Source organism: Podarcis pityusensis (genome assembly GCF_964106645.2).
Source record: "Podarcis pityusensis genome assembly, chromosome: 12".
Taxonomy (NCBI): domain Eukaryota; kingdom Metazoa; phylum Chordata; class Lepidosauria; order Squamata; family Lacertidae; genus Podarcis; species Podarcis pityusensis.
Window position 1 is genome coordinate 37,999,282 of NC_138037.1, and position 14,376 is coordinate 38,013,657.

At 42.4% G+C, this 14,376-nt stretch overlaps 1 protein-coding gene across 6 annotated transcripts in view; it reads right to left on the reverse strand.

Moving 5' to 3' along the window:
• Positions 1-14,376, reverse strand: part of CPVL (carboxypeptidase vitellogenic like) — a 65,482-nt gene that overhangs the window by 43,424 nt on the left and 7,682 nt on the right. For 5 of the 6 annotated variants that reach the window (XM_080974939.1, XM_080974941.1, XM_080974938.1 and 2 more), the window contains exons 2-5: positions 7,683-7,891; positions 6,025-6,143; positions 2,206-2,320; positions 82-140 (exon numbers count right to left, since the gene is read on the reverse strand). In XM_080974939.1, the coding sequence (XP_080831065.1) occupies positions 82-140; positions 2,206-2,320; positions 6,025-6,143; positions 7,683-7,875 (486 nt within the window). In that variant the 5' untranslated portion in view covers positions 7,876-7,891. Of the gene's footprint in view, positions 1-81; positions 141-2,205; positions 2,321-6,024; positions 6,144-7,682; positions 7,892-9,502; positions 9,632-14,376 lie in introns of those variants that run through there. The other variant, XM_080974940.1, reaches the window with a different exon arrangement.

A 14,376-nucleotide genomic window follows, 5' to 3' on the forward strand; every position in this document is an offset into this window, starting at 1 on the left:
CAATTGTTGCTGTCAAGAAAAGTTTTTTTTCAACAGACACATTTAGATACGCAACATGAAGCTTTTCCGTTGTTCACTTACCGGATTGTCAATGTAGAGCATGGAAAACTTGGAGGTCCAAGGAAATTTTCGTTCAGACACTATCAACACGGAAGAAAATGAGAGTCGAGTGTCTACAGCTTGAATCATTAGCATCAGTCTAACTACCGTATTTTTTGCTCCATAAGGCGCACCGGACCATAAGATGCACCTAGTTTTTAGAGGGGGAAATCAAGGGGGGAAATATTATTTCCCCCCCCCCAGCCCCAAAGAACAGCGGACAGGCTTCTCGGGGCTGCCGGGGGAAGCCCCAGTCCCCCCCCCAGCCCCAAAGAGCAAAGAAGCCAAGACAGTGAGAGGGATCCAGCCAGGAGAGGCTGCACGCGGCTATGGCAATTCCCCCACCTCCCGCAAAAGCCCACAGGAGCCGCACACCCTTTAAGGAGCACGCAGCTCCTGCGGGCTTTTCTACGAGGAGGGAGAAGGGACTGACTGGCAGCGTCAGTCCCTTCTACCTCCTGGGGAAAAGCCCGCAAGAGCCACACAGAACTTGTGTGCGGCTCTTGGGGGCTTTTCCTGCCTGCCTCCCCCTGCATTCACTCCATAAGACGCACACACATTTCCCCTTACTTTTTAGGAGGGGAAAAGTGTGTCTTATGCAGCGAAAAATACGGTATATCTACTCAGCAGTCAGGTCCTACTGAACTTAGCAGGGCTTGCTCCCAGGTGGATTGTAGGCTAACATGCCAAAGTCACCCAATAAGTCAATAATCAAGGTGTGCTTGAACTGTAGGGTCCACTATTCAACATTTTGAGACCACAGAAGAAAACTATGAAGCCTTTCACAAGCTTGTATAGCATTAAGTTGCCAACTGAAATATCATTATATGCTATTACTTTTTTCATCCCATTAAGGTATATGTCTGCTGTGATTAAGGTATATATTAAAAATGGATTTATCGGGCCAGACTTTGTCACTGATATTATTTCGGTGCACATTACTGTAGTGAATTCATCTTTTGCTCATTTTATATCACAAGACGCAGCAATGTTGAACAACATGAGAAGGTTGCATTGTTAACATGCTGGATGGATTCAATATTTCAATGTTTACAGTAATGCTATTATTTGTTTTAGGCTATTAAACATGGCATTGGCTATTTTACAATATTTTCATATGGTTCTGCATTTCCTACCAAGACAGAAAAACAAAAAACTAAACCCAAGTACTTCAGACAGATGTTAGCACCTAGCGTAATTGTAAAAAGCAATGCATATCACTTGTGGTGAGAATTTTAAAGGTATTTTTTAAACCGAGTATGATCAGTCACATACCAGGTTGGAGAATGGTGTGATGAAAACATTTCCAAAACCTAAAGGCCATTTATTTTTGATGGATTAAAACATGTTTAGGCTGCTTTATAGTTTATTGGTGGATTATTTGAATCATTTTTCTGTATCCTATTTTATATTGCAAGCTATCCTTGAGAATGCTTTAGCCCTAAGTTGATGTAAAAATATTATAAATCAAGTTATGGTTTTATGCAGCCAAATGCCAGCTTCACACACCACGGACTCAGGATTGTACTGTAACTGGATAGCTCAGTCAGTACAGCATGAGACTTTTAGAGTTGTGGGTTCAAGCCCCATGCAGGGCAAAAGATTCCTGCATTGGCCCCTTCCAACTCTATGATTCTGTGAATGGTAAGACTGGGAATCTCTCTCCGTTTATTTATCCATTTTCCTCCCAGCACTTTTTTGGGGGAAAGTGCACATTCTCCTATAACACGGATGTCACCTTAGGAGCAAAATTTATTTATTAAAACATATTTCTATATTATTTTAAGTCTGTGAACTAATATTATAGCAACCCGTAACCTGTCACTGATAATATAGGAAATATATTTCAAATGCATTTTTAGTTTGGGGGGAGGGGAAATATTTCTTTTTTTAAAAAAAGGTGCTTCTATTTCATGCCATTAATGATCAAATATCATTCTTTCCCAAACTGCTACAGCAAGACATGCTAATTTGCTCAGCAGCATAAAGAGTACAGATGCAAATTCCATACCCATAAGGGAACAGGTTACATTTTTTTAATGTTAAAACTGTAATGATAGTAACATCTCGCTGGAAGCCTTCAACATAGAAATAAACAACACTTGCATGTGAGATTCTTGTTGACAACATACGGTCCGTGTTCCACAAAAAGGCCAAACATGGATGTTCCTCCAGGTCCACCTTGCAGCCAAAGTAGGATAGGGGCTTTTTCGGGTTGTACCTGCAGACCAGAAGGACAATAAAAATTGGAGCTATTCCCACATAAATTTACAGAATGCATGAATTATTTCGGTAGACTGTGAGAAATAAATGCCAACACTTTCTTTATAAGTACCATATTTTTCCGTGTATAAGACGCCCCCATGTATAAGACGACCCCTATTTTTTGAGCCCAAAATTAAGAAATTAATATTTTAAACACCAAACACAACAACTCTGATATTTGATTAAATATTCAAAACACCGATATATTTAGTACCGTATATATAAACATCAAACAGAACAACTTTACTGATATATTTAGTGTGTGTGTGTATATATATAGAGAGAGAGAGAGGGAGGCAGTGGAAGACAGGAGTGCCTGGCGTGCTCTGGTCCATGGAGTCACGAAGAGTCGGACACGACTAGACGACTAAACAACAAAATATATATATAGCCAATAGTGAGGGGAGGCTGGGGGGAAAGAATATGGATGGCGGCATGTATTTATTTATATATTGAATTGTGTATTGCTTTGTAACGATTTGTTGGGTCTCTGGACCGTAATAAAGATTGTTGTTGTTGTATATTTAATTGCAACATTCTGTGTATAAGACGACCCCCAATTTTAAACTTAAATTTGGGAAAAAATATCGTCTTACACACAGAAAAATACAGTAGCTAATTTTATAACTAACACAAGACCTTTCCACATGCTCTGAGTGACCACGTGCTTGGTAAGCCATGTCTCTACAGTCCTAGTATCTTGCATGCACAGTGAAAAGAAATTTTCAGACTTTAAACAGAGGAAGTAAAGCAAATGGGATCATATGCACACAGGCCTCGTTTTCACATAGCATTAAGCCAAACCATGGTGAAGCAAGAAAGAGCAAGCTTCTGTGCCTCCAGAAGGGAAAATGCTACAATTTCAGTCCTTCTTCGCTCCTCCTAATGCCATGCTACCCAGAGCTAAGCCATAGTTTGGCTCAGTGTTATGTGTGAATCTGCACTCGTGGTCTGTTTCCCTCAGGGAAACCATGAATGGTAAGTCACGAACAAAGGTTGGCTACGGTTTGTTGGGACTAAGACAATATGAAGCCAATCCATGGCTTTGATCTGGGCAGCATGGCAGCAACAGGTCCAGGTAAGGAGCAAAAGGGCCATGATTTTCCTTCTGGGTACCCGAAAGCTTGCCGATTCCCACTGTGTCATAGTGAGCAAGGCCACAATATAATTATATGGGGCTGGACTGCACAGAACAAAAGATGGAGGAAACTCCAACATGGGATAGCCCGCCCGCCATAAAAGAGAAAGAGCGAGATACAACTCCCCCCTCACAGAAATTCAGCATGACAGGGTAAAGACCTAGAGCAATCATTATTGCACTCTGTGTGAACATCTGTGCATCTCTCATTTTGAAGACCAAGTAATGGAAGTTTAACCAGCTTGAAACTCTTCTGCTTCACTCCCTTTTATCACAACACTCACTCTTTTCCGCAATATTATTTATTTATTAGAGCTGACAAATGAGATTGGCCAGCAAAATCGGTTGTGAAAAACCATTCAGGGTCTCTTCTAAATAAAACATTTACTGCTGCCAATTGTTTTTCCTCTCTGGCATAAGTTGTACAAGATGGACTGTGCTATTTATGTAATGAGCCCAGGATTACAACAGAAGTATTAAACACAGAAACAAATCTGCTGCTCATAGCATCTGGGATTAATAATATTGCATTTCTAACAGAACAGTATATCTTTAAACTGAAGCAGTGCTGATGTCCTTATGCAAAGCCTATTTTTCCACTTTATCCAAGAGCCTTCAGAATTTGCATCCTGCTAAGAAACACTTTTTGAAATAATTCATGGTCAGTGAACCATAAATAAATTACATTCACACTTAAAAAATATAAAACTAATGGGACTTATTGGCATAAACTTCTCAACATTGTGTCAACTTAAGCAAGTTGTTTCGAGATATCACAGTTTTATACTGCAAGCTCAAATCTCTTCAGAAAAAGCCACTAGGATGTTGTTTTAGGTCTTTGCCTGTGAAACGTTCTGAAAACTCATCCGCTGTTCTTTCTAAAGTGGTCTCAAATCTCACTCATTTTAGAGACATCTGGGCCAAATTGCCAACTCCTTTAAACATGTCAGTTCCCCCATCTCCTAAACAGAAAGTTTAGGAAAAAGTTGGAACCTTCTACACTTGCAGTATTTTGGTTGTCCTTATAAAAGTTATTGACCTAATATAGATTTTGGAATTCTTCTTATCGCTCACTTGTTTCTCTGGCAACCACCTGTGCAAAAAATATGTTTCATTCAACTCATTCCTTTCTGGAACCACATTATGCCAGTGTGAATTAATGGCACAAGGAATCAAGCAATGCAAATCTTCATGAGCAACAGGTTCTAAATTCAGCTCTTCACTTTATTCAGAGAGCTCTCTCAAGTCTAACTGAGGACTCTTATATTATCTATTTCATTTAATTGCTTTTTGTTCATTTACAAATAATTAAATCAACTCTCCTACATATTCTAATGAAAAATGAAAAGCTAGGTCATTAGTACTGGGAGCAAAGAGAGAGTCCAGAATTTGAAAGCTGACTTAAAAAAAAAATAGTCAGATAACTGCTAGAAAAACTGTGTCAAAGCGGGAAACATTTTGTTACAAAAGGGAAAAGTCTAGGTTTGCCGATAACGGCAGTCAATTACAGAAACTTTTCAAAGCAAATGTGAATAGGATATTAGATCAGGGTTTGGTAGATTCCAGTTCCAATCTAGCATGGACTCACTGACCAATGTACTCTCCATGTCAATTTCATTTCACAGCATACATTTTGCCTATTGGTCCAAAATGTGCTCTGAACACTTTACTCCCACGTACGAAACATACAGCCACATAACTACAGTGGTATCTCGGGTTAAGTACTTAATTCGTTCCGGAGGTCCGTTCTTAACATGAAACGGTTCTTAACCTGAAGCACCACTTTAGCTAATGGGGCCTCCTGCTGCCGCCGCGCCGCCGGAGCACGATTTCTGTTCTCATCCTGGAGCAAAGTTCTTCACCCGAGGTACTATTTCTGGGTTAGCGGAGTCTGTAACCTGAAGCGTATGTAACCCAAGGTACCACTGTAGTTATATCTCCCAATATCCCCACCCACAGGGCTGTTGTGGTGGCTGCTTATAAACACCACATAAAGGTAAAGGTACCCCTGACCATTAGGTCCAGTCGCAGATGACTCTGGGGTTGTGCACTCATCTCGCTCTATAGGCCGAGGGAGCCAGTGTTTGTCCACAGACAGCTTCCAGGTCATGTGGCCAGCATGACTTCTGGCAAACCAGAGCAGCGCATGGAAAACAATAATCTCTTGTGTTTGATCACAAGATGATGCACATAACTCACATTTGTAATTGGCTATATGTTCTGCCTTCTGCTTTCAAACTGCTCGGTTGGCAGGAGCAGGGACCAAGCAATGGGAGCTCACCCCGTTGCGGGGATTTAAACCGCCAACCTTCTGATTGGCAAGCTCAAGAGGCTTTGTGGTTTAGACCACAACGCCACCCGTGTCCCCATGTAGCCTGGTACTACATGCCAAACATTATTAACCTGTACTCATTTTGGGAAGCAGCAGAGCTAGCACAGATCTTGTCCAATATCTACGTTGTTGAAATGGAAGTTTCCTTTGAAAGCTTTAATATGGCAGCATATCAAAACAACAGACCCACCTGAGCAGGGAAGAACCAGAAAAAAAGATTACTGTTGTGAGTCTTGTTGACGGTCAGATAACCCGAATAGCTCTTCACATTGGGTCCTGGAATATGGCCTACCAGACTTAATTGCCTTCCTGTTATAAAGAATGAGAAGTATAAAAAACATCAGACTGACGGGCTGATTATTTATTTTATTTCTTACATTTATATATCACCTTTATCTTTCAAGGATCTCAAGGTGGTGTACGTGGTTCTCTTCCTCCCCATTTCATCCTCACAACCACTCTGTGAGGTAGGTTATTCTGGTGACTGGCCCAAGGTCACCCAGTGAACTTCATGGCTAAGTGAGGACACGCTTTAAGTAGTGTCTGGAAGTTCAGATGCATGGGAGATACATGGTTTTTTATTTGTGACATTGAGTAAAATAGTTTTTTAGAAGAACTCCTGTATTGGAATTAACTCCAGTTTTTTCAAGACACACGCAGAAAGCGAAAACAATAAGCAGCTTTGCGAAGTATAATAAGCGTATGGAGGATTTGCTCTATATTTAACATCTTCTCTCAGCATCACGAACAATTACAAAGTGCTTGTATTGGTTGGCATTCTGGTCATATGTAAGGGAAAGAGAAAATGAGTGCAAGCCCAAAGAAAGAAAAACCATCATTTGTACCAATAGGGTATTTTTTCCAATGGCTCCCCTCCCTGCATGCTGCCTTCCCAATAAGGATTATCCGGTCCCAAGTCTGTGATTAAGAATAAATTAGCTGTGATTTTAAAATTGGAGTAGACAAATTCACAGAGGTTAAGGCTGTCAATTAGGGACATGGGTGGCACTGTGGGTTAAACCACAGAGCCTAGGGCTTGCCGATCAGAAGGTCAGCGGTTCGAATCCCCATGACAGGGTATAATAATAATAATAATAATAATTACTATTATTTTAAAATTGATACCCTGCTCATCTGGCTGGGTTTCCCAAGCCACTCTGGGCTGCTTCCAGTACATATTAAAACATCAAACATTATTAACTTCCCATACAGGGCTGCCTTCAGATGAACTAAAAGTTCATATGGAAGATGTACACAATGGAACACCGTGACGGAAACCAGAGCGCACATAAACACTGTTTACCTTCCCACCACAGAGGTACCTATTTATCTACTTGAACTGGTATGCTTTCGAACTACAGTGGTACCTTGGTTGCTGAACTTAATCCATGCCAGGAGTCCGTTCGACTCCCGGAACAGTTCAAAAACCAAGGCATGGCTTCTGATTGGCTGCAGTAGCTTCCTGCACTCAGTCGGAAGCCATGGAAGCCATGTTGGATGTTTGGCTTCCAAAAAACGTTCACATCCCGGAACACTCACTTCCGGGGTTGCGGAGTTTGGGAGTCAAAACATCTGAGTACCAAGGCATTCAACAACCAAGGTACAACTGCACTTGGTTGGCAGAAGCTGGGACAGAGCAAAGCGGGGTGTTCAGCCCATCACGCGGTTCGATATGCCAACCTTCCGATCGGCAAGCCCAAGAGGCTCTGTCATTTAGACCACATCACCACCCGCTTCCCATTCTTAACTAATGCATTCTACTGCTATGTGTAGAATTCTACACAGGAGATAATGAAGAACAGGTGGAAATATTTACATATTTTAAAATAACAAGATTAACACTTTTACCTTCCTCAGTTTTGCCACTTTCAATGTAAGGTGTTAGAAACAGCGGTTTTCCAGGGTCTCCTCCCAACGATGTTCCATACTTTATTCCCCGAAAAGCTCTTCGGAACACACTCCATCGCTCCTGAGCGTGAACTAGCTCCAAGCTCAAGCTCAGACTGAGCAAAGCCAGCAAGACCCGAGTTATCTTGCCCATCTTTTCATCCAGTTACCTTAGAATAAATCAGATTAGAGCACCATTTTAAACATGCGCTGCTGCGGCTTCGTAAAGTCTGTCTAGATCCTCCCCTCCCCTCAATAGTAGCTCTGGGATGTTATGCAACATCTGCCTCAAAGTTAAGTGCTTCCCCGTCTCTGTTCCTTCTCACAGCTGAGAAAGCAGAAGTGGCTACAAGCGCTGCATTTTAACAAACACAACTAAGGGTTTGTTCACATGGTTGGCTTCATATGAAACTAAGTCATTTTCCCCTGCTGTGTGTCAATCTGCATTTGCAGAGTGTTGTTCGCATCGGAGAGCAGGTGGGGATACCCAATATGCATAATAATAATAATTTTGTTATTTACATGCCGCCCATCTGAGTGGGTTGCCCCAGCCATTCTGGGCCGCTCCCAACAGAATATTAAAAACACAATCAAATATCAAACATAAAAAACTTCCCTGAAGGGCTGCCTTCAGGCGTCTTCTAAAAGTCAGATAGATTCCCCACCCCTGCAGCCCCTCCACAACTCCCATTCATGAAGCTCTCATCTGCGCATGCGCAACCACTGTCTCAAATTTACGCGCCGTTCTGTAGTACATATCAAATGCAGCTGAAGTTTTCTAATCAGATTGAAGCTGGTATTTGGTGAGTAACTACAGGATTGATAATGGATCGTACACCATGTGAATGCGGCTTCAAAAACTAAAAGTGGGAGAGCACCAAGATGTGGAGTACCCGGTAATGTGAACATATTCTAAGACTGCGGTTATAACTCCCCTTTCTGGGAGCGAGCACCATTGAATTTAGCAGGGCTTAATTCTGCGCAGATGTGGTTAGGACTGCAAGACAGTGCATCCTGTTAAGAGCAGACAGAGAAGGAATAGGAAAATCTGTGGTGATCAACCAGGACTGCAATTTAAAGCCCCTCTCTAGACAATTGATGTCTTTGTTTCCAGGTTTTGGATTGGCCCTGTCTGCCAACGCATGGAGGGGAACAAGCAATGGGGGTGTAGAGAAGGTGGGGCCAAGGTAATAAATAACAATAACAACAACAACAACAACAACAACAATACTTATACCCCACCCATCTGGCCAGGCCTCCCCAGCCACTCTGGGTGGCTCCCAACAGAGTATTTAAAACACAATAAAACATCAAACATTAAAAATTTCCATTAACAGGGCTGCCTTCAGATGTCTTCTAAAAGTCAGATAGTTGTTTACTTCCTTGACATCTGATGGGAGGGCGTTCCACAGGGCGGGTGCCACTACCGAGAAGGCCCTCTGCCTGGTTCCCTGTAACCTCATTTCTCGCGGTGAGGAAACCACCAGAAGGCCCTTGGTGCTGGACTTCAGTGTCCGGGCTGAATGATAGGGGTGGAGACACTCCTTCAGGTACACAGGTACTCATCCCCACTCTATCACACAATTCTAATTGCATAGGAGGGAGATGAAAGACTGATGAGGGCTCAGGCAGTCACCAACAACTGAGACAAGAAAGTACACAAGCAGATGGGTTGGGAAATGGCAGTCTTTCATTTCCTTCTCCCCAAGCCCAACAATTACAGAGAGTACCTGGTTAATTCCAAACAGGACTTCGAAAGGAGAAATCTATACAAGTCATACCGGAAAGGAAAGGGTTTTCAATCAGCAGAAGCAGAATTACTTTTTCAGAGACGTCCTGTGTAAGCCCAGTTGCAGCTGGAGAGACCAAAGTTAAATCAATGGCACTTCCAAGTGTACACAGAGTTCGTGCAGCAAAGAAGTGCTTTCTGCTGCAAAAGCAGGCTGAACTTTTCTTTCATCTAGTTCTAAATTGATTTTCAAGCATTACAGCAGACTGGCTGTTAGTCACACATTTCAGCTCAGAGCAGGATGACCTCTGAAGCCTCTACTCTCTCCCACGTCCTAATGCCAGCCTTAGAGAGAACAATCGCTGAAGGAAGTCGGGCATGCTTTGTTGTTTCCCTATAACAAGACAGAGCTTGTGGGAGAAAAGGCGTAACTAGAAGGTAGCAACAGTAAGAACTACCCAAGGGCTGTTTCTCACATTACAGGCAATATGAGTATTGCACTGGAGCCACATCTCTAGGATTACTGTCTGGACATAATGCTACTGCCCCAATTAGAATTTCACCCTTCTGACCAGCTACCATAATTGGAGGATGCAAAGCCAGAAAAAATCTAGCTGAGCCATTCTAGCTGCTAGCACACCAGAACCTGCCTTATACAGGTTCGTACCTCAGAAGTCGAACGGAATCCATTCCGGAAGTCCGTCTGACCTCCAAAACATTCGGAAACCAAGGCACGGCTTCCAATTGGCTGCAGTAAGCTCCTGCAGCCAATCAGAAGCTGTGCTTGGAAGTTTGGGTTCCAAAGAACGCTGGCAAACTGGAACACTCACTGTTGTGTTTGTGGCGTTCGGGATCCAAAGCGTTCGACTCGCAAGGCATTCGGGATCCAAGGCACAACTGTAACAAGTTAAGACTCTCTAGGTCAGTACTGTCTTCACAGACTGGCAGCTGTACTCCATGGTTTCAAGCAGGGCATCTGAAAACCAGCAAAGCAGGTCTTCACAGGGCTCACAACAAATATGGTATCTGGTTCCTTCAGCATTAGGAGCTGCTTTTGTAGCTGGAGTCAGTCTGCCTGGTGACTGGTCAGCAGTTTATTTGCGTTTGAGGTTGGGGTTCCAACCCTAAGAAACAGACGCAGGTGACATCCACTGTAGCCACCTTCCCTTTCATTCCCCCCTCCCACTGTATATTTAACTTCATACCTCAGCATTAAAAAAGGCTCTCCTATCCTGCAATAAGGGACACAGGTGGCACTGTGGTCTAAACCACTGAGCCTAGGGCTTGCCGAACAGAAGGTCGGCGGTTTGAATCCCTGCAATGGGGTGAGCTCCCGTTGCTCGGTCCCTGCTCCTGCCAACCTAGCAGTTCGAAAGCACACCAAAAAGTGCAAGTAGATAAATAGGTACCGCTCCGGCGGGAAGGTAAACGGCGTTTCCGTGCGTGCACTGCTCTGGTTCACCAGAAGCGGCTTAGTCATGCTGGCCACATGACCCAGAAGCTGTACGCCGGCTCCCTCGGCCAGTAAAGCGAGATGAGCGCCGCAACCCCAGAGTTGTCCACGACTGGACCTAATGGTCAGGGGTCCCTTTACCTTTATCCTACAATAACAAAGCCTAAATACACGTAAAGCAAAAGTATTGAGCTACCATTGCCTTTATATCCTTTGCCTTCCTCAGTACTGAATTTCATATTGTAAGCTCCTCTAGGCAGGGATCTCTCCTTTTATACTTTGTAAAGCACCATGCCCAGAAATGACACTTTATCAATCAATGGATGATGGACCGCTGGACACAGGACAATGCTGTACTGGGAAGCAAATCCAGCCCCCCTTCCCTTCATGCTCAGTTGAGGCCAACTAGCATTATCTCTAGACATGGTTTAATACTAGAAAAAGTATGCAAGAGAAAGCATTGTTCACTCACAGTGGAAATTACATTTATGAACTCTAAAGAGAGTCATGTGCAATGCAAGCTGTGCCTCTATACTGAAAAGGCTAACGAATACATCGTCTTTTCTTGGCAATCTACACTCCAGTGACAGTTGTCCAAAGTCGAACAGCTAATCAAAGGTATAGAATTCAGAGATAAATAGATTGGTGGAGGGGGAGAAATGGCAATATTTCTATTGTAGAAAAAGCAGAAGGATGCATTAGTTCCACACATATAAAAACCACTCAGCCACTCAGGCACACTTATAAAACAATGGCAGAATTTTCTCAATGGATGAGGAAACACAGACAATGTTATCAGGCTACCGCAGCCTTGCTGAATGGGGACTAGTGAACAGCCAGCCTGAAAGGGCATCCAAGACACCGTTTTATTCCTGAAATGCCAAATCCCCTCTCCATTGGACTGTGCAGATATAGTAAACTTTGCATCATCCTTTCAACCTGACTGCCTGTAAGCAATTTTTTTGACACCTTTGGTATCAAATAGAGTAGGGGAGTGCTTTCACTAGGAATGGAAGGTGGTGCAGCTTGTACAAAGGAATTTGTTTCTTTCCTTTTTGCCTTCTTGCTCTAAAAAAGAGCTGATGAAAATGTAAAGTGGAAAAAAAGTTTTATGGTCCTGGCAAGGGTGGGGAGTAACATTTTTGCTGTTCACACATAGTGATACCTTGGGTTAAGAATTTAATTCATTCTGGAGGTCTGTTCTTAACCTGAAACTGTTCTTAACCTGAGGTAGCACTTTAGCTAATGGGGCCTCCCACTGCCGCCGGAGCACAAGTTCTGTTCTCATCCTGAAGCAAAGTTCTTAACCCGAGGTACTATTTCTGGGTTAGCGGAGTCTGTAACCTGAAGCGTCTGTAACCCAAGGTACCACTGTACTTAGAAGCATGACTCTCAAAAATGTTCGCAACAAGCCAATACAGTTTCTCCTGAATATATTATTACTACTTGATCACCTCCCATATATGTCCCAATGTGATGTATGAAATATAAGAGAGCCAGAAATTTACAAAAATAAAGAAAAAACTGATCAGTTTCAGAACAATGCAAAATGGATAACCACGGAAGACCTTTTCATCTAGATGAGAAAGGCTGACAGAATAACTGCTTAATATGTTCTAAAGCAGCTGCTGAGCATCTGTCTTCTCCTGTCTATGCAGTTGTAAATCTATGACCATAGAAGAGAGGGAGGAAACTATCCTACAGGAAGGCAAATCTTTAAATATTGGTATTCAGTGAGAGTTCAAATAGTGTAGGGAAAGTAAGAACTGCAACATAATGTTGCAGTGCAAAGTGTTCCTGGCAGCCAACCATGCCATCTTAAATGATAGTCTATTTTTGGGTAAAGACGCATCTGCACCTTTGCATAGAAGAAGGAAATATCAACAGGTGCAACTTGAATGACAAGCTACCCAACTCTTTTTCCACTCTGGGGCAAGCAACATTCCATAGCCATTGAGGATGTCCCTAATTGAGCTGTTTGGGGGTTTTATTTTGTACTCTTAAGGCTCCATCAATTCTGGGTGGTAGTGATTTGGTAACATAAGGATCCGCAGCTGGAGGATGGGTTTGCTATTAGTATAAGATCAAAATTCATGTCAGTTTACTCCTACTGTTTGAATTCTCTTAAAAGTCAAAAAGATCACAACAAGTGAATTAGTACTTTGATCTGCATCTCCTTAGAGAACAGGTTAGCCAGAAATTCTCGATTTCAAGGCAGCTGTTATTAGGCCAATATTCTCAAGTAGGGAGGGACAATGAAAGAGATAGAAGAAGAGTGGTTTGCCACAGTTTGCTTCCGAGATGAAGTTTGAATGGATCTTCTTGGCTCACACTGTTACACTGCAAGCCTATACATGCCAACTCAAAAGTAAGTCCAACTGAGTTAAAGTGCTTCTCATTCCCAAGTCCAGCAGGGTTAGGATTGCTGAGAATCACTATACTCTCAGCTCTTTTTCAAGCCCCCAAACATTTTTGTCTATTCTTTGTTGCTAGTTTTGGAAGACTGGGGTACAAATCTGGAATTTGGTTATGTGTTTGGCTAGAAAAGACCAAAAGAAATCATCTTTTTTTTTTCAGAGTATGTTGGACAAAGTCAAGTAGAGCTTGCCAAATACTTTTACCATGATAGGTTCCAAGTCAGTCAAGTGTATCTCAGCAAAACAGTGGAAGAGAGTAACTTTAATCATTATGAAGCTAATAAAGGAATCAGATTTCTTCACAGTATTTCACTACTTCTTAGGATTACATTTTGCTTGGTAACATCTTGCTCCTCTTCCAAGCAAACATTGAAGTATTTCACGTTCAGGAAAAAAAAGATATGAAAACAGAGAAAATTCAAGAGAGATGTTACTCACTTGCTACAGTAAAAAATGGCATTCATAATAAAGGTTTGTGGCTCCTCAAGCTTCAGAAATAATAAATTGACATGTTATAAGAACTTTATATTAATACTACCTGAGTGGTACAGTGGTACCTCGGGTTAAGAACTTAATTTATTCTGGAGGTCCGTTCTTAACCTGAAACTGTTCTTAACCTGAGGTACCACTTTAGCTAATGGGGCCTCCTGCTGCTGCTGCGCCGCCGTTATGCGATTTCTGTTCTCATCCTGAAGAAAAGTTATTAACCCGAGGTACCATTTCTGGGTCAGCGGAGTCTGTAACCTGAAGCGTCTGTAACCTGAGGTACCACTGTATTTGTTTTAATAGGCTTAATCAGCTCAGCTACAAGAACACCACAGACATTGAGGGTCTATATTCTTACCTGTTACGAGTAGTAAGCTAGCTTTCTCCTTAGCCAATCCTATCCAGCCAAATTTTAGTGGGGCTACCCAAAGGACAGAATGGCTAATAACTACTTTTATAAGTACCATAAGAATGCAGCAGCAACAGTAAAACAAGAGCTGATGTTGATTCTGTGTCGATGGCATGCCCCCTTGTGGCTAATACTGATCTTACTGGAGCTAATACTGGATT